This window comes from Terrapene carolina, unplaced genomic scaffold, assembly GCF_002925995.2.
Source record: "Terrapene carolina triunguis isolate 2854851 unplaced genomic scaffold, T_m_triunguis-2.0 Scaffold58, whole genome shotgun sequence".
Taxonomy (NCBI): domain Eukaryota; kingdom Metazoa; phylum Chordata; order Testudines; family Emydidae; genus Terrapene; species Terrapene triunguis.
This window is the reverse complement of record NW_020664409.1, coordinates 4,390,113-4,409,863: the sequence shown is the minus strand read 5'-3', so window position 1 is coordinate 4,409,863 and position 19,751 is coordinate 4,390,113. Positions and strand designations below refer to the sequence as shown.

At 42.0% G+C, this 19,751-nt stretch overlaps 1 protein-coding gene across 2 annotated transcripts in view; it reads right to left on the bottom strand.

The window, feature by feature from the left end:
* Positions 1-19,751, bottom strand: part of PHACTR1 (phosphatase and actin regulator 1) — a 410,748-nt gene that overhangs the window by 151,652 nt on the left and 239,345 nt on the right. For both annotated transcript variants that reach the window (XM_026660202.2, XM_024202986.3), the window contains one exon: positions 19,184-19,348. In XM_026660202.2, the coding sequence (XP_026515987.1) occupies positions 19,184-19,348 (165 nt within the window). The remainder of the gene's footprint in view (positions 1-19,183; positions 19,349-19,751) is intronic.

Sequence of the window (19,751 nt, the reverse complement as noted above, 5' to 3'; positions counted from 1 at the left end):
CTTTTGAAACCCAACAGCTGGAGAAATTCAAAGATAGTTTTGTTTAGATGTAACATTCTTCTGCAGCATTATGTTTAGATGTAACATTCTTCTGCAGCATTAGCAACTCAATCACTGTAGCACTGTGCTGCTAATGCAGAGGCTTCCTAACTGAGCGCTTGCTGCTTGCCCACAGAAAATCGATTGGCCACAAGATGTTGAGTATTCCTTGTTTTCAGCTGCTAGGTTTTGTAAAGGGACAGCTAAAATTGCCTAAATGCTTTCCTCTTATTACTTAAGCAGTTGCTGCAGTTGCCACAGGGTTGTTAACGTGATCATGAATGGAAGAGGAGTTGGTGCATGAGGCAATCTCTCTGCTAACATGTGCTCCAAACTGAAAAAGTTTGAGAACTCTTTTGCTAGTTCATGAGAACCAAAAAATGAAACTGACTAGAGACTAACCTGACTAGTGTGTTTCCTTTATCCAAGCAGAGTGAAGTTAAAAAAATAAACAAATAGCATAAATGGAGACAAAAAGAAAATTAGTCTGAATTTGTCTGTTTTAGTATAACCTTTTTTTAAATACATGATTTTAACCTGAGAGTATCGCTTTAAATGGTCTTTTAATTATCTGGCATTACTGAGATTTTAAAAATAAAGGTTTCAGAGTAGCAGCCGTGTTAGTCTGTATCCGCAAAAAGAACAGGAGTACTTGTGGCACCTTAGAGACTAACAAATTTGTTAGTCTCTAAGGTGCCACAAGTACTCCTGTTCTTTTTTAAAAATAAAGCTGTCTGACTTTATTCACTTTTCATACCAGGCCAGATCAGGACCCATTGAAGTCAATAGAATTTTGCCACTTATTTTAATAGAGGGTAGGATTTGCTTCCTCAGTCCTAATTCAAGGATGTACCCCTGTCCAGGAAAGCACTTAAGCATGTGCAAAAATTCCAGTGAAGTTATAGGATTTAATCACATGCTTAACTCCTGTCCTGAATAAGAATGGTCTTAAACAGATGCTTAATTGCAGTCCTGAATCAGGGCCTCAGCAACTACACACCGCAGTGACACACAAAATGTATAACTGTGTGTTACTGAGATCACATGATCCTGAAAATATCTAGCAACCAGAGCAGATTACACAGTCCAGACAGAGCTTTAGGAAAAGAAAACATATTTATACAGGATCACAGAGAGAAACCTTTCCATTCCTGTCCCTTGTCTCCTGAAGTGCTTCCTTCTCTATTCTGAAATGAAAATGACAGAACTCTGTAGCCCTCCAGTACATGCCTACTGAGAAATAGACCAAGTAGTCCATGGTTTAGAAGTTTAACAGAGCAGGTTTACTCAAAGGGAGATTTAACAATCATTGCTTTGACAGAAGGAGTGGACATAATGAACCACAGCGGCTGAGTTGAAAAAAATCAGAGATACTGTTAAGCAGTCACGCACAATCTTCCATTCCCTACAGTTGCCTGGAAACACTGAAACTTTGTGGATGAAACAAAGTGGGGACTTTTAACCAGACAGCACAGAGTCACATTCTTCACTTGTGCCAAGTTGGTCAGTCCTGGTATCTCAGTGGACTTACATAACCCCCACATGCAAAAGCAACATTCTACTATATGCCTAGGAAAGAGCAGATAGTGTTTTCCAGGTGACATTTTCCTATTCCTTGTTTGCACGTATTCCTGTGTTAATTGAAATTCTTATGTTCTCCTAATCTTTTCACCTGACTGTTGGATTTATGGCCTTTTCTAAATGGAAATCTAATCACTAGGCAATGTCTGGGAGGGGCAAGAAGGGTCACATGCCCCTCCCCAGACTCCTGAGGGGTGGGAAAAAACATTTCTGCCACTTGAAGTTGGAGCGCAGCTGCAGACATGTGCATGGAAAAGGCACCAGCAACTAGCAATCCCGCTGATCCACATTCTATGGCGCCTAGAGCAAGGGAGGAAGACTGGGCTGTCGGCCCAGCTCTCTGCCAGAGGGGGCACAGGGAAGCTTTTCTGTGTGTTCCTTCCTGTTACCTGCTGCTCAGGTACATGGCTGCCTAGACTAGCCTGCCTGAGTGCCACTGCCTGGGGTAAGCAAAGGGAGCTTGGGGAGTCAGGGTATTGGGAGGGAAGGAAGGGGATCCAGGGGAGGGCAGGACCTATGGGGGATGGGAGGGATTATGAGGGGGAAGGGCTGGGGGAGGCAGCAGGGGCCAGCAGCCATGTGGTCTGGGGGAAGCAGTGGGAGCCAAGAAGGGAGATGGGTGTTCGGAGGGGAGCCCAAGGAGACAGTGGGGATGAGAGGGGAGATGGGGGGGTGAGTGGGGGAGAGGCAGGAGGGGCCAGGAGCCTTGAGGAACTCTTTAACCATACATTTCTGAATAATGCAAATGGGTTTATTTTAGATAGATAGGTGAAGTTTTTCAGGTTGTGTAAGGGAAGGACTGGGGAGAGAGGTTCTTATTTTTTCCCTGATTTGTTTGCCCATCCCTTATTTCATTGTGCTTCAATAACGTGTCTCATTGGGAGGAGAAGATGAAAAGAATAACTCATATTTCTTGTGTAGTACATGGTGCTCTTAAATAGTGAAAAATACTGTCCCAGCTTCTTACAGATCAGCTGGGGAGGAGTCACGTGGGGAGGTCACGTGTCCTCCCCTTTAGCTGGTGCCCCTCCCCAGTAATCCCCCCCTCCACCATTTGCTCCTATGTTGAGCGTAACAGATTTTGCAGCTTTTTGTAAAACACTCAGGCAATTTCATATGCAGAACCTCCAGCTAAGACATCATTGTGTCCAGCCCTGCAGCCAGAAAGTAACTTCCTCTCTGACCCGTGGTCTTTCTTTCCTGCCTTCAACACACTGTTCCTAGTGTACTGTTCCCTTTTACCCTCAACTGAGAAACTCCTTAGACCACATGGCATGACCAGATTGAGCTCACGGTACTCAATACTAAAGTGGGATTGGGCATCCTGATCATTAACCCTCCTTTTGTTCTGCTGCTCTGCAGCACAAATACATTCAACTATATGCTATATTTAGTGTTCATTGGAGCTGGCTTCAGTCGCCATCCAGACAAAAGGGTACTTACCCCATACAATACCCTTAGCATCCATGTGTGATCACAGCAACCAGCCATTTGTTTGTTTAACCCTTTCTGTGGAGAGTTTCAGACCAAGCACACATATCAAATAAGCTACAAGTGGCATTTCAGTGTTACTTTTGCCCTAGCAGTTGTTTAGCTGGAGATAATAAGGAGTTTTATTTAACAATACAATTCTCCAAAGCCATCCATACACAAGGTCTGGCATTAGAGGCAAATTTTCAACTATACAGAAAAAGAGCACATCATAGTAGAGTGTTCCGGCAGGATCGCTATAGTTAAGCTTTTGTCACAATACCTGTTTAAAAGTTGACCTTTCTAAGTCAGGGGTTCTCAAACTGGGGGTCGGGACCCCTCAGGGCATCACGAGGTTATTACATGGGGGGTCATGAGCTGTCAACCTCCACCCCAAGCCCCGCTTTGCCTCCAGCATTTATAATGGTGTTAAATATACAAAAAAGTGTTTTTAATTTATAAGGGGTGTCACACTCAGAGACTTGCTATGTGAAAGGGGTCACCAGTAAAAAAGTTTGAGAGCCACTGTTCTAAGTGCTCTAAAATCAACATACTGAGTTGGATTTCTTTGAAATTTGGTGAGCCTCAAGTCTGTGTAGGGTAGGGTTAGTGACCCAAATTTGGAATAATTTGAGCCAGGGTTTCTGGAGATACAAGTCCCAGAAAAAACAGCTACTTAAAAAAATAGTTTGGAGGTGGGTTTTTGTGTGTTTTTTTTTGCTCAGCACTAGAGATCAAATTACTGAAGTGATGCAGGTCAAAATGGCCTCAATCTGTCAGATTTTACCCAAGGTAGTGCATGACACCCACTAAATCTTTGAAGGATGCAAACTGAGAACAGTATTTAAGAAATTACACATTTTTTACATGCACAAGCACCAATACAGAAAAAAGGCTGGACGGTTTCTATTCCTGCCATTTGATACCCTTTGAAGCTTGACTCTTGTAAGTGCTCTAAAATCCAAATGGTTAATTAGATTGCTTCAAAATTTGGCGTGCCTCATGGGGACATGGGGTGGAGATAGTGTTCCCAATTTGAAGTCATTTGATTGAGAGGTTCCTGAGTTACAGGCTCACCCCAAAAATGATTTCCTTCATTTTGTACTGTTAAACTGAGAGGTAATAATGACTGGATGAATCACAAACCTCTTGGTGGCTGTGAATTCACCCTTCAGTTAACATATCTAAGGATAAATTAATCACAACACCCCTCCTGAGATACAAAGAAGTTTTGGATTAAGTGGCTGGAGATTGCTACAATTTGTGAGTCATGAGTGGAAATTACACATGTGAATGCTTTCTGGAAAGGAAGTGTTACCTGTCAGCTCTGTGTTCTTGGGGAACCAGGGCACAGTACCCAGCCTGTCTGACTCACGAAAGACACCCCTCCCCCTTAGCCTCTGCTTGAACCAAAACCGATCAGAAGAAATACTTACAAAAAGCAATGAAAAGGCAGTGGGAGACACACCTAAACCCTCCAGACAAGGGTGACAGTATCAAGGAAACTCTCCTAGCCTCATTTGCATCGAAGATGGGACAGGGAGGCATCTCCATTAGCATACAGAATGGAGAACAGAGATTCCAAGGCAAGAACCGCATGGAATTCTGGGACCAGAAAAACAGGGAAGCACTGCATGATGGGGGAAATCTCTGCTCCAGATGTTAATGAACCCACACCTGCACTCACCCAGCTCAGTAGTTATCAGACCAATTCTAGTAATAAATCCTTTATTGGTATCCAAAATAGTGAAGCTCCCTAATTGCATTGTGAGTGCCCTCCAAGGAATGATCAGTTCCTATTGTCTAGCCTGAACAAAACAACTTTGGTATACTCAGTTTACCCATAAACAAATCTAGTGTTCTCCCTTGAACCATTGTGGTTTCCCTACAAAAACTCCTACCTATGCTCAAGTAAGTGTTCTGATGCCTGGATCCAAAATCTGCATCAGTTCCATTGGGACGTCATCTTCTCCCGATTGATTATGCTGGGGGCTCTGCCTGTCTCCAGCACTCCGGCCCCTCAGCTACCACCACCACCTGGGACCCCCGATCGATTCAAGCTTCACGGAGTGGTGGGAATCCAGCTCTCTCTCTCTCTCTCTCTCTCAGTGTAGCCTTCTGACCCTGACTTGTGTGAGCAGTTATAGTTTTCTAAACCTGACTTTTATAATCAAGTTTAAGTTAGATTTAATATTATAACTGTTTTGTTTGTTTGGCTTCCCTATGGTTATTACCTGGCAATAAATAACTTTCATGGTTAAGCTTGTTGCTTTTCTCTCTCCCCCCCCCACCCATGGGTGTTTTTTTGGCTTCCTCATTCGCTCTGCAGCAACACTCCTTGTATCTGAGCTAAAAGATCGCTGCAGCACCCAAAAATCCTATGGGGTTTGCTCATCAAGTGGGTTACTACCAGAACAATTGTAACATGAAAGTGGGGATAGGGACGTGCTGAGCCTGGGACATATGAGGGTGGCAGCTTGGAAGTGCTGCTTGACCCAGTCTGCTGAGTCCAGAGGCATATAAGGGGTCAGCTTGGGAGTGCTGATTAAACTGGTCCTCTGTTAATGTGTGTGCACGTCTGATTCTGGGGCTGGAAGAACCCAGCCCTGGGGAACCTAGGTCCTGCAGGATAGCTCCAGAAGAGTAACCCTAATAAATGAGCATACCCCAAAGTAACAGGCAAATCTGGTAACAGAAGGGATAATTAGGGGATGGAGAAATGGGAGAACAAGAGGAGAGGGGCATAAATGGGGATAGATGGAAGTGGAGGGGAGAGAGGCTGGGGACTCAGGTGAGGGGGGCATGGGGTTTAAGAGGGAGTGGAAGGGTGGGACAATGGGAAAGGGGACAAGAGCAAAATAGGGGCAGGGCACCTGTCAGACTTGTATTCTCCCCTCCCATGTTTGTACCCAGATATGGTGTGCTTTTGGGGGTTTTTTTGTGCAGCACTAGAGATGGAATCCTGTGTGTGAGTATGAATGGGTTGTAAAAGGAAGAGAAGAGCTTTTAGCAACTTTGGGGTTGGCAGAATAAAGGTATATGTGATAACAGGGCATATTGGGGCTTTGCTGAAAGAGGGCAGAGTTAAGTTGGCATGGGCAACCTTAACTGTGAATTTCCTGGTTTTCAGAAGTTTGGTATTTGCTCAACTCAGCGTTCTTCAAGGGGACGACATACTACCCAGGAACCTTTACTCTGCATTGTTGTAGATTTTTGCTATAGAATTCTATTTTCTTTCTAGCTTTCCTAGAAAATTTTTAATATCCATTCTCAGCACCTAATTAGGGTGGCCACCATCTCCACAAACACAGGAAAACAAAAGAGGATCATGTAAATCACACAGCACCTCATGGTATAAAGTATTCCTCCCCACTCCATATAAGGTTAGGTTATAGAACCGTGACTCATGCTGGTGAGCACTTTCAAAAACAGTGCATAACATGATAACATACTGTATTTCCTGGATGAAAATATGCTTGAAAGAGAACAGACATGCACACAGAAAAATCATTCTCTTGTACAAGGCATATTGTCTCAAAGGGAGAAATGCTTTAGATCTTACTCAGATAAAACTCCCATTTTCCTCAATTGTCGTGCAATGATCTTCTATGAGGCTATGAAGATATCTAATGAAAGATATTTTATATATACATGCATATGTACACACATAAATACACTATATATTTATGGCTTCTTGGACCAGAGTATATGCCTTCCTATGTGCTTGTACAATGTGTGGTACAACAGGGACTTGATCCTGGTTGGGACCATAGGGCACTACTATAGTTCATAATTTTGTTTTGCTTGACCAAGATGCACTATCCTGTCCTGGCAGTCTAACAATATTTAAGGTTTGCAGGTTCCCCGCTAGATCTTCAGAAGAGACTGAGACCATCTAAATGAAGCGGACTATACTATATACCCCATTCCTGGTGTAGGGGTCCAAGAGCTCATCCCTACTCTAATTACTTTCAGCCAGAAGAGATGAGCAGCTGTAATAAAAGATCACTGAGATTAAATAGGCACAGCATTAGATTTATCCCCTTGTAAAAATAATCCTCATATATCAAATCTTCAATTATCAGATCATTGTCAAAGAAAACAATCTGTATATTAGAAAGATACTCTCTGTAAGAGGTGGAAGGGGTTCAACTGACCCATGGATAAAAAGGGTATTATTTATATGGACATTGCGATAGACTTTTCTTTTTTGATGTTGTACATCCCCAGATAATTAAGCCACTCGTGAAATTTTCAATACTGTTCATTTCATGGGTTGAATAAGCCAAGGTTCAATGAGCAAATGGCTCATTACTGAAGTCTTTGGTTTTCTGATATCAAATACAACAACATCCATAATGACATTTATTAGTGTAAATCAGATCTTTAGAGCTGAACTAACTTTGTATATTTTTCAGTTAATGGGAAGGGGGAAAATACTTTAAAATAAATGGGACTGTCTAGAACAGTTTTCCCAGACTTTGGGGGAAACTGTACCAGGTTACCACACTAAGGACCAAATCATGCCTCCTCCATAAAAACTACCAGGAAGGCCAAAGATAAAAGGAAACTCCACGCGCTTTCTCTCAAAAGATCATCCCAGTGGGAGACTGCGGTTTTCATAGCCAAAGAAGGATAATGGGTGTGGTTCTCTAACTCTATGAGTGTTCCCTGAGATCTGTGGGGAAGTCAATGAAAAGTCATTGCTAGCAGTGGGCTCTGGATCAGGCCCTAACAGCCTGTGGTTACGACGGAACTTTCCTTGTAGGCACATTATTAAAAATGATCTATTGTTGGCGTTTTGTACCTTCCTCTGAAACATTATGGTGCTAGCCGTTGTCAGAGACAGGATACCAGACAATGCTTCCCTGCCCCTTACTTCTCTTTTCTGGCAACATGGCTTCCTTAGGAGTTGTGTTCTTGTTAACACTTTCTCATCCTTCTGGAAAGGAGGATAGAGTGCAATCAGCTGGGGACGGGAGAGAATGGGTTTTCACGATCATTAGAGATCAGAGGATCAAATTTAATTTCTCTATGTATTTCTAGAGGCGAGCAGGAGGACGATGCCACCTAGAGCAGCATTCCTTTGTTCTCTTCCTTCTAATGGTCATGCCCTCAAAACCTGCATAGCCCCAAATATATCTGAGTACAGGACTACCGTACATTTGGGAATGGTGGTAGGAGCTGGAAAATGATAGCTTTTGAACGGCCGCTCCCCTTTACTGTGATTACCAACCAATTCTACGCATTGTTTGTGGGCAATTATTTCTCTCCCCATCTAAAATCATAAGGGATGATTTATTTGTAACCCTCAGTGATACCAGTCAGCCTGTTGTCTTCCATTCAATTGTGCTGCAGTGTAACTTGAAATCCAATCTTGCCCTGATAAGACTGGGTTTTTGAGCAGCCCAAACTCGAAGTTGAGTTCGGATGTACATAGCTGACTGAGAGCTGGCCAGTGGCAGTATAATGGCTCAGCAAAAAAGCCGGTGGTCTAAGATGGCGCCTGCAGTACCAGTCACAAAAACCTCCAGCACTAGCACTGATATGTCATTTGGGAAATACTGGCCTGTAGACAAAGGGAGTAAGTGGAGAATTGCGTAGGCTGATTTCTGCAAGGACTGAACTAAATTCCTTAGCTTCCGGAGCTATTATTACTATTGCACTAGTGAGCTGTTGTGCTACTGTTTTGGCCAGTCACATCTCCTGAACACCAGGCACATTAATATTACATTGCACCTATTTTAAAATGCAGGAAAATCATTTCCATTCACTGGGAAAAAAGAACGTCCAAAATGGGCTGCTGAAAATAATTCAGACTGATTATTAAAAAATGTAAAATGAAATCCTCCTAAAGAGATCAACTCTGGAAAAGTCACTAGCCATGTGGCCAATTATGACATATCCAAATATACACACACATTAGCCAAAATTTTACGAAGAGTATGTCACTTACATCCAAGGTACATCTACCCAACTGAATTTTTAACTTGTTTGTAGTAGTAGATCTTCTCAATTACATTAGGCCCACATCTGTGTCCTGGCAACTCATTGGGTCCTGAAGCAGGGACACAGGACTTGATCTTACATGGTATTGATCACCCCTTATGTCCCACTGACTTCAGTGGGAGTTACGGGCGCTCAGCATCACAGAGGATCAAGCTCATAGCTGCAACAGGGCTCACAGGCCTTCTGTATTTAAGTCTGAGTATGGGCGTCTAGTATCGGTATCTGACTGCAAGGCACTCCACCCATTGAAATCAAGGGCAGAACACAGTTCCTCAGGCTACGTCTTCACTACCCGCCTGAATCGGCGGGTAGAAATCGATCTCTCGGGGATTGAATTATCGCGGCTCGTCGGGACGCGACAATCGATCCCCGAATCGACGCTTGTACTCCACCAGCGCAGGTAGGAGTAAGCGCCGTCGACGGGGGAGCCGCGGAGATCGATTTGCCGCCGTCCTCACAGCGGGGTAAGTCGGCTCGGATACGTCGAATTCAGCTACGCTTTTTGCGTGGTTGAATTTGGGCATTTTAAACCCCCCCCCCCCCCCCCCGTAGTGAGGACGTAGCCTCAGTGGGAGCAGAATCAGGCTCGCTGTGAGGGATTTTCTGCATATCTACATGACAACATGAAGCAGCAGTATTTCTGGGCTCTGTTCGGCCCTTATTCAGAGCATGCCTTATCTATGCACTTCCAGCTGTCGGCCCTGTACTACTTTTAATTGAAGAATTAATGAGGAGCATTTTGTGACTGAGAATGTCCTGCAAAACGCAGGGAGAAGGTACAGATTTGTGTCTTCAGATTCAACCAGTAGCCATTGGTAAATGTGAACTCTGTAGTAACTTTTTAAAAAAGCTGGTGAATGGTACCATTGGTTAAGCTGCAAAAGTGATAACGATTTCAAGTTAGTAAAAGAGCTGAATTTATACTGCCTACTGCAGTAAACGGATTGGTTTCTTTTTAACAGGGCCAGATTAACTCTCTTGTGGGCCCAGGACTATTAGATTTTGTGGGCCCCTGGGGGTTTGGACTGTGGGGAGTGGGCTCAGGGCTGGGGCAGGGGATTGCAGTGCGGGAGAGGTGCAACTCCATCTGGGGGGGGTGGGGCCAAGGGATGGGATGGGGGGTTGGGGTGTGGTAGGAGGTTTGGGGTGCGGGCTCCGGGTGGGAGTTTGGGTGCGGGAGGCGGCTCTGGGCTGGGGTAGGGGTGCAGGCTCCGGCCGGCTCCTCGTCGGTAGTGCAGTGGGGTCTAAGGCAGGTCCCTACCTGCCCTGGCTCCGTGCTGCTCTGCTCCCCGAGGTGGCCGGCACGTCCAGCCCCTAGGCAGAGGGGCCAGGCCGCTCTGTGTGGTGCGCCGAGCACGCTGCCCGTGCCTGCAGGCGCTGCCCCCGCAGCTCCGATTGGCCGCGGTTCCTGGCCAATGGGAGCTGCGGAGCCAGTGCTGGGGGTGGGGGCAGTGCGCAGAGATTCCCTGAACGCCCCTCGTCTAGGAGCCACAGGGGCACATCGGTGAGCCGGCACTCACAGCTCCAGCCCCACGGGGGCGGGGTGCTGAGGCTCGGGGACCAATATCCAGCCCGCAGCGCGGAGACTTGCTGCGAGCTGGATGAAAAGAAGCAGCGGGCCGCATCTGGCCTGTAGGGCCCCCCTTAGCCCAAGGCCCTGGGCTGCAGCCCCTAAAGCCCCTGCGTTAATCCGGCCCTGCTGTTTAAATGTGTTGTTGATTTTAGAGAACTACACATGCCAAATTAAAACTCAAAGACAATCTCAGACCCCAGTCCTGCAATCGGAGCTGCACGTGTGCATCCAATTGCAGAATCAGAGCCTAACCGTGCAAGGCCATGTTCCAATGAGGTAAGAAGTACCTGACACTCTATGAAAAAATATAGAAGTAGTTAATAAGGTTTAGCTGTCACTGATCTATTTTGCAATTGCTCTTTTCTAAAGTACATCCTGTAAATACCAGGCTACTCAGATACATTTAACAAAAGATTTAATTGTGTCAGTGTATACAAATCAATGCAAACCATTATGAATCTTATCTGCAACTATCTCTATTGCTCTTTTAATACATATCACATTATGGCCCCAATACAATCATTAATTGGTTTTAGTACGGTATTGCAAACCCTAAGGTTCAAATGTTACAAGTCAGGCCTCAAATAGCATCAGATTGGCTTGAAAATAGCGAGATTTAAAAAACAAACAAAAAACCACCACACACTTTGGGGTCTGCCTTTAAGATGCACTTGCTTCACATTTTCAAGCTATTTTTCCTGAAATCGCAAGGGTTGTTTTTCTTTTTTTTAAAAGCTGAAATTTTCACCTAATCACTTGAGTCCATAAGCTGGAGCTTTAAGGGAAAAAATATACTAACTATTGAGAGACTTGTGATAAAATTGCCAGAGTTAGTGAAACTCTATCTAGCCCCACAATACCCCAATATTATCATCATTGACTTCAGTGCTCACAATACTATGACAAGTAGCAGAAGTAAAATATGGGTCAGACATGCAGCAGGTCACGGATACAATAGCACTCAATCAATATACTACCGCTCCAGCCGGAGGGATTTCTGCTTCATTTATCTCATTGTTGGAAATGCTGGTTGAGTTGGATCCCCAACAGAAATAAAATGCCTTCACCATCAATACTTAGTGAAGACATCTAACAGCTTTCCCTTGTAGAGGTTAACCTACTGTTCCATTCCAATGGCACTGCAATATTTATACTTCGTTGCTCTGGATCTCAAGGGCCAAATTCATTTCTAGTGTAACTCCAAGAAAGTCAATGGAGTTACACTGGGGATATATGTTTCCTACAGCAAACTCTGTAATACTAAGGACTGAAGCTTGTCTGCATTCCAAGGGACCCAGCTATTTATTATTAATAAATACACATGGCTGTGAATATTAGAAATTGCTCACTGCATGAGCTCACCAAAAGTAGACCCCTGCTGTTGATAAGCATCCTTTAGGTAAAGAGAAAAGGTGGCCAATGGGCCAGTTATCCAGCCCTATATCTGGCATTTGGGCCGCACTCTGGACACCTGTGCTTTGGAATCATACAGTGTTCTTCTTTCCTGTTACATAGTGATGCCCCCATGACTCCATTTTACTTTAGAATGATCTTGTTATTTTTCTCCACCTCTATAAAAGGACAGAAAAAAACAATAAGAGCACAAATGGAGGCCAATAGCGTACGAAGAATGGTCATTAGTTTCCACATGTCAGATGCGATCTAAAAAAAATAAACCTCAGTGTATTCTGTCATTAAACAAAAGACATTTGAAAAGGGCTAGTCTTTAAGAACCAGTCTGTTTTAAGGGTGGTTGTCCATTCATGTATCACTGTGATAGCAGCTGATGCTATAGAACAGATTGTTACATAAGAGGATCAGCTTTTTCAGACAGACACTCTTGCTCTGTCTCCCAAAAACTAGAGATTTCATTATTACTAATTTTGTTGGTGAAACATTTCTTGACACATCTGGCTAATGATGTTCCCTAACCCTCATAAAAAGAAGAGGATTAAGATATTAATAGAGCATTTCACTGCAAGTCTTCTTCACGCCTTGAAACACGTATTGTAAATCCTCTCTCTAATAGATTAATTGTATTACATTATTTTTTGCAGGAATACATTATTGCAGAGTTATGCTGCAGTATTACTGTTTGGGGTGGCTTCATCATATAATTTTCACAGCAGCTGGAAGTGTAATTAGCATAAAAACCAAACGGCCTCATTAAACATTCCTTTCTTGTAAGACGGGATACATTTAAGGGCCCTTTTCACAAATGTCCCATTAAAGCAATGTGTAGTGCTGGCAAGGGGGTTAGTACAGTCTCAAAAAGCCTTTTGACTCCAGCTAGGCAAAGCCTGGTTCTTAAAGCCAGGAAATATATTATGCAGCAGATTTCAAGAAGGCTTAAAGATGCTGCTATAGAGTGGAATAAACATCCATTTTCTTCAGAAACTCCCCTTTGGCAATTCATTCATAAAAATAGACAAATGCTACAATCGTCCTCAGTGTGAAAATCATAGCTGTACACAATTTAGAACTTTTATGATTTTTAGTCCATTTGAAATGCCAAATTTAAAAATGATGCATAATATGTAACTCCAAAACCACAGAAAATAGAGATGGAAAAGACCCAGTACATCATCTTGTACCCATATTGCGAAGCGGGATAATTTATTGCAGTACATTTTTGGATGCTAGTCTATTTGCTTGGTTGAAAATGGTCTTTGATTTTAAAGTCTCCATGGAACTTGGGTCCAACAGGAGTAAACAGGTGAGAGATCCACAGTCTGTCCTTATTCACGCCCATAAAAACAATGGGTAAAATTTTCAAGAGTGGATTCTAAAAAAAACCCCCAAACAACCATTTTTTTGGTTATGGTCTAATTTTCAAAAGGTGCTGAGCACTTGCAACTGCCAGTGCCATCAGGTGAAATTGTGTGGGTGCTTAACATCTCTGAAAATCAGTTCCGTCACCTAGCGCCCAAAAATGGAGGCACCCAAAATTAAAGGCCACTTTTGAAAATCTGGGCCTTTTCATCCAATGCCTTTGCTTTCTACATCCCTGGAAAGGCTGGAAAAAGATCTTGGGTTTCTCGATCCCCATTTTAGTTTTGCATGAGTGTCTCTAACACTCCACACAGTTCTGACTGCAGAATCAGGGGCTATCTTGGCTGCGTATCACCTGGCTTCAAATATGTTAGCAGAATGTTTTGTACAGACTCTTAAAACGATTAATCAAGAGTGAAGACAGACCCCTTAAACACTGCATTGCACGCTTTTTTCAATCACACACATTAGCCTACACTGCAGAGGAAACTTCAGCAGAATAACTTCTTAAATGCCAATTAAGAATTACATTTAATTTGATTAGATCAGATTTAAGCAAAATAATTAGATGAGAAAGAGTACAGAGAAAGAAACCCACAAAATAACAATGCTTGGTTTTTATGCCAAGGCCACGAGGTACTGGTTTGAATTTACAGGGAAGGAAGGAAGAAGGGAAACAATGTTATAATTAAAATATTAGTACAAGTGTCATATGTGTTTGAAGTATATGGAGAAATGATGAAGAGACACATTGGCCAGTTGTTATAAGATGAAATTTCAGGGAAAGAGAATGGAACTATATAGTTTATTAAAACTAGGACTGTTATCTTTGTTAACTAGCACAGTGATAGCAGTGCAAATATTATTGTCCAAACTGAATCTGCAAATGTAAAGAAGGAACTCAAGGAGTAAGCATCAACTTTCTCACAGACACTTAGAATTGTAGCCTTCCACAAAGACTACATTTATCATTTTACAACTGGCACTGTGGGATGAGGATCTGTCAGAACCGTGGCAATACTGTCTAGTTACTAGTTAAAGTCTGGAAGATACTGGAATGCAGAGTTCAAAAGATTAGCCAGTTACAGAGGGATCTGGTCAGAGGTAACCAACTGTTGGGATAAAGTGAGCTTGATATAGCTTATAAACAATGGTCCCGCTCACTGGGCTGACTTTATTAGTTTCCTACTTGATTCTTATTATCCAATTAAAGCCTTTAAATGTACATATTATTAAGTTAAAAGACACATTGGCCAACTGGATTTTGGGAGACAACTTAAATAATCCAACTGACTTGAATCATATTTTGTAGAACAATTTTTTTCTGGTCTGGAAGACTAAATGCCAAGTTTCAGCAAATGGAAAAAAATAGCAAGTGATCATTTAAATAAAAACTGTATCATAATGCATCCACACAAGGGGGCCAAATTAAGGTAGCACAGGCATAATCCAGCAGAGGAACTTTGTCAGAGGGGAGAAGATTCATTGTCGGCTTCTTTTGCCATCAGTAAGGATTGATTCTGTCATGGAGGTCACAGATTCCGTGACGTCTTCCGCTTCAGCCTGCTGCAGCAGTGGGGCTGAAGCACCTGTAAGCCCCCACTCAGGAGTGCAGGAGCAGTGGCTCCCCAGGGGCCGGAGTAGTGTCGGGGATAGGTCAGCTGCCTGGGGGCCAGAGCAGGAGCAGCAGCCCCCGGGGGCTGGAGGTCAGCCCCCAGCAGGACTCCGATAGTTAATCCCCCCACAGGGCATTTTAAATAAAAAAAAGTCAAGGACAGGCTTCCGTGAATTTTTGTTTATTGCCCTTGACCTGTCTGTGACTTTTACTAAAAATATCTGTGACAAAATCTTAACCTTAGCCATCAGTTAGACTGCTTCTTATAAGTTAAAAGAAACAGCCCCATCAAGTGTTACAATTTTGCCATTTAGAATTTTATTATGTTCCCAGCTATGACTCCCAACTGTATCCAACTGCTGCCAAAGGCCTTCACCCCTCATGGTAATTAAGGTTATAATGCTTTCTGGAGAAGATGAAGCTTTTGATAAATTGTTTAAACTTCATTTTATTTTTTAAAACTTTTATTTGTGCTGTAGTTAAAGTGTGGCCGAGTCTAATTTCATGTTATAACTTTCTAGTGTGGCTCTGCTATAAAAATTTATGTTCCAGCCTGGTAACAGTGTCTGTCAAAGAAATTCCAGTAGAAATTTCTACTGTAAAGGGTTTTATATCCCAGCTGTTGAAAATAATTGCTCTGGAAAGAATTACACTTTCCCCCCCTATAACTTGCTGTATGTTGTTTTGAAAATCTCCTCAGCAGTGTTCATTTTAAAACATGAGGTGTACGCAAATCAAATCCCATAGTCATAGATTTCAAGGCCAGAAGGTATCATTGTGATAATCTAATTTGACTTCCTGTATAACACAGGGCACAGAACTTCCCAAAATAATTCCTACAACAGACCTTTTAGGGAAAAAAATATCCAATCTTGATTTAAAAATTGTCAGTGATGGAGAATCCACCACAACTCCTGGTAAATTGTTCCAATGATTAATTACACTCACTTTTAAAAAAGTGATGCCTTATTTCCAGTCTGAATTTGTCTAACTTCAATCTCCAACAATTGAATTACATCACACTGTTCTCTGCTAGATTGAAGAGCCCATTTTTAAATATTTGTTCCCCATGTAGATACTTATGAACCTTAATCAAGTCACCTTTCACCTTCTCTTAGTTAAAACTAAGTAGACAGAGCTCTTGGAGTCAATAATAAGGTGTGTTTTCTAATCCTTCAATCATTCTCATTGCTCTTCTGTAAACCCTCTTCAATTTATCACAACCTTTGAACCGTGGAATGGGAAATGTATTCCAGTAATCGGAGCATCAGTGCCAAATTCAGAGGTAAAATAACCTCTCTATTTATAGTCCAGATTCCCCTGTTAATGAATCCAAGGATTGGCCAGTGTTGCACTGGGAGCTCATGTTCATCGGATTACTCACTATGACTCCCAAATCTTTTCAGAATCACTACTTCCCAGGATAGAGTCTACCATACTATCAGTATAGCCTACATTCTTTGTTCTTAGATGTAGACGTTCACATTTAGCCATATTAAAACATGTATAGTTTGCTTGAGCCCAGCTAACCAGATTGCTTTATACCAGTGACTGATCTTCTTCATTATTTATCACTCCCCCAATTTTTGTATCATCTGCAAATGTGTGTGTCACCTGAACTCCTGATCTGGATCCAGCCCTTGATCAAAGAGTATGTTTGGGCCAATCTAATATTTACACTTACAAGAATGAATAATTTTAAAATGTGTTCTCTTTCACATTCACTTTAAACTATAGGAAGTGCAATGATGCCCATGGATGGGTTACCTGCAAGGAAAGAACCCTAGACCTCTAGATCAAAAAACATGAGCCTCTACTGCTTAGCTATAGGACCAGGTACATTAGCACAGAGGCAGTAGCAGATTCATAAATTGCTGTGTATGGTCCAGTCACTAGAAGGAGACAAACAGCCACACTGTGTGGGCAGGGATTACAGAAACACATAAACCCTCTTCATCTTTGATTCCCGGAGACACCTTAGCAATGAAGATAGAGACCATGAAATGATAAGCACCACAAGGTGAATATTGGTGTATTGAGATATGCCATGTGTAATAAACATAATTCAAGCTAGGGCTTCTCTAATTATTTAATCCTATCATGAATCAGTTAATAAAACCTTTTCTTTCTAAATAAAGTAACTTTTCTTTATTGTGCTTTTAAACATATATTTTGAGGGATCTCAGCTCTCTGGCTGGGAAGTCTTTGGCATGGAATTTTAAATCTAAATAAATAAAAATAGGTATAAGTGATTAGCCTTGGGCACCTCAAACAGAGCCAACTCTTAGTCCTTAAAAATCAGTCCTTTCCTAGGCAAAACTTCCTTTAACCTCAATGGAAGCTAGAACTGAGTAAGGGGACCTAAGGATTTGGTCCATAACAATCTATCACCAACGTGGAGACTGAAAACATTGGAATCTATTGCTGTAGCTAGAAGAGGCAGAGCAAAATATCTTTTTATAATTCGTGATTTTATGAAAAGCTGGAGTGGATTCCCCTAGGAGATTAATGGCATTTTTTTTAAAGTCACATTTATCAATGCACCAGAGACAGATAACCTATAATAGGAAGTTACTTACTGGTTCTCATTATGCCATTTCGCGTGTTTGTCTTTTGATTTACCAGAAAAATTAAAGGGATCACCCTTGTGAGATTCAAGGCATCAGACACTAGATCAGTCTCTCTTATCATCAATGGAGACTTAACTTGTGGTGGCTTTCCTGTTATGTATCTACCTTTATTCTACAAAAAAGAGAGGGAAATATTTTGCTGTGTTTTTATTCTGTGTGGTTACTAAAATGTTTTAGTAATTGGGTTTCAAAAGAGCTATGAGAGTCTCACAGAAATTGTGCTACAGAGAACTACAGCGATGACAGAACACGAAGGGCAGGCCATTTGTTTTGCAAAATCATGTCACTTTGACAACTGTCAAGCCAAAAAGATAGTCACTCAGAGCAACACAGCCACTTATTCCAATTCATTTGTCTCTGCCTGTCAGACCAGGCAGAAGTTGTAAAGCCATGTAGTTGAAGAGTGGTTTTAGGCGCTCACCCTGCAAACCCTAACTTGTGAAATTACCTCACACTCATGTGAGAATTCCCTCTTAAATGCTGCTTGTTGGTGAGTAAGGACCACTGGACACAAGTAAGGGCCTGGAGGATCACAGTGCACAGTTAAGTCTTGTCTACACTATAAACTTTCACCGTGTTGTAGACAGGGGAGGGGTCAAGTGTGAGATCCCTGTTGGCACCTTGAAGTGTGAGATCCATAGCATTCTGTTTCTGGGTCTATCTTCATAAAGAGGTCTGAGGTGAAAATTTTTATTTTGCCACAGCCATCTCAAAATCATCATAGGGGCAGTGGGGAGAAGGTTCATAGATACAAAATGGAGAAGGGTCTGAGTTCAAATCCAGATCCACGCTTCCCCAAAGTTAGTGTTTGGATCTGGGGTATTGGCTCAGCCCTCTCTCTGATACGAAAACATGCTTTTGCAATTTTCAATACCTTTTTATAAAAAATGCCCAAGAGTGGGAATCTGAGAAAGGCATGGAGAAAGGAGAGCCTTGTTTGTCTCAAGAAGGGATACTGGTCATTCCAGTCCAGTGGAATGAAGAATTTGTTATCATATCAGTTATATAAAAGTAAAATTGTCTTAACTGCTTTTTCCCAGTTATTATTTTAATTCTTCATTATTTGTAAAAACCTTTACAACATTTGAAAGCAACTGCATTCTCCACTGATGTTCTCTCTTGATTTTACCAGTTACTCTGACCTCTCTCCCTCTATGTTTCTCGTAGAACAGAAGCCAACATGACTTCATTTGGTTTACTTTCTTTTTCTGAGCTTCGCTAATATCAGAGGTTGCGTACCCAGCTCTGGCAAGCTTTGGCCCTTCAAAATTGTTCCATTGTTTTTTAATGCATCACACAAAAATGGGATTTTTAAAAAAATGCCCAGAACAAAGTGATAAATCTTTTTAGAATTTGGAGGACATTTCCAACAAAGTTATAATAGTTTTATGTTGATCACTTTTTGTGCCTACATTACTTATTAATGACTCTGTACTGTTTTCAGCCCATTTGAACAAACAATTTAAAAACAGTCAACCAACGCATGTTTATTACCTGCAGAAGTGTGTTTGAACTTTTCACTCTTCTTCTTCCTCCATTTCCATGGCTTGAAAATCCTTCCTATATTGGCAAACTTACTTCTTCGCCTGATTGGAGGAGTGTGGGTGCCTGGTACTAGAGAGTCTGAACGCATTGCAGCCAGTCTTTCCACTTCGTCAGCTATTTTTCCCCCAAGAGGAGGAAGAGGAGGAGAAGAAAAAGAAGGACATGTTAATAACATCGTGTAGAACCACACAGATGGTCAACATTTTCATGGTTACGGATAGCAGTCAAATAATGTGACAAAGGTTTTGTTTATTTAATCCTTTAAATGGAATCCAAGTCCTGTTACAAAGGTCAATATTAATAATATTAACAACAAATTAATTGTAGTAGATGCTTTGGTTTTGAGTAATCCCTCACCCAGCCAGTATTGGCTAAGGAGCTTGAGAGAGATTTTTCTCCAGGGAGACTACAAAAGCACTGATTATTTTTGGTGGTGTTTCCATTCACAGTTTTGATGTTTATCAGGGATAGAAAGAAAGAGAGGAGCAAAGGAACAACAAATTACTGTTTTAAGAGA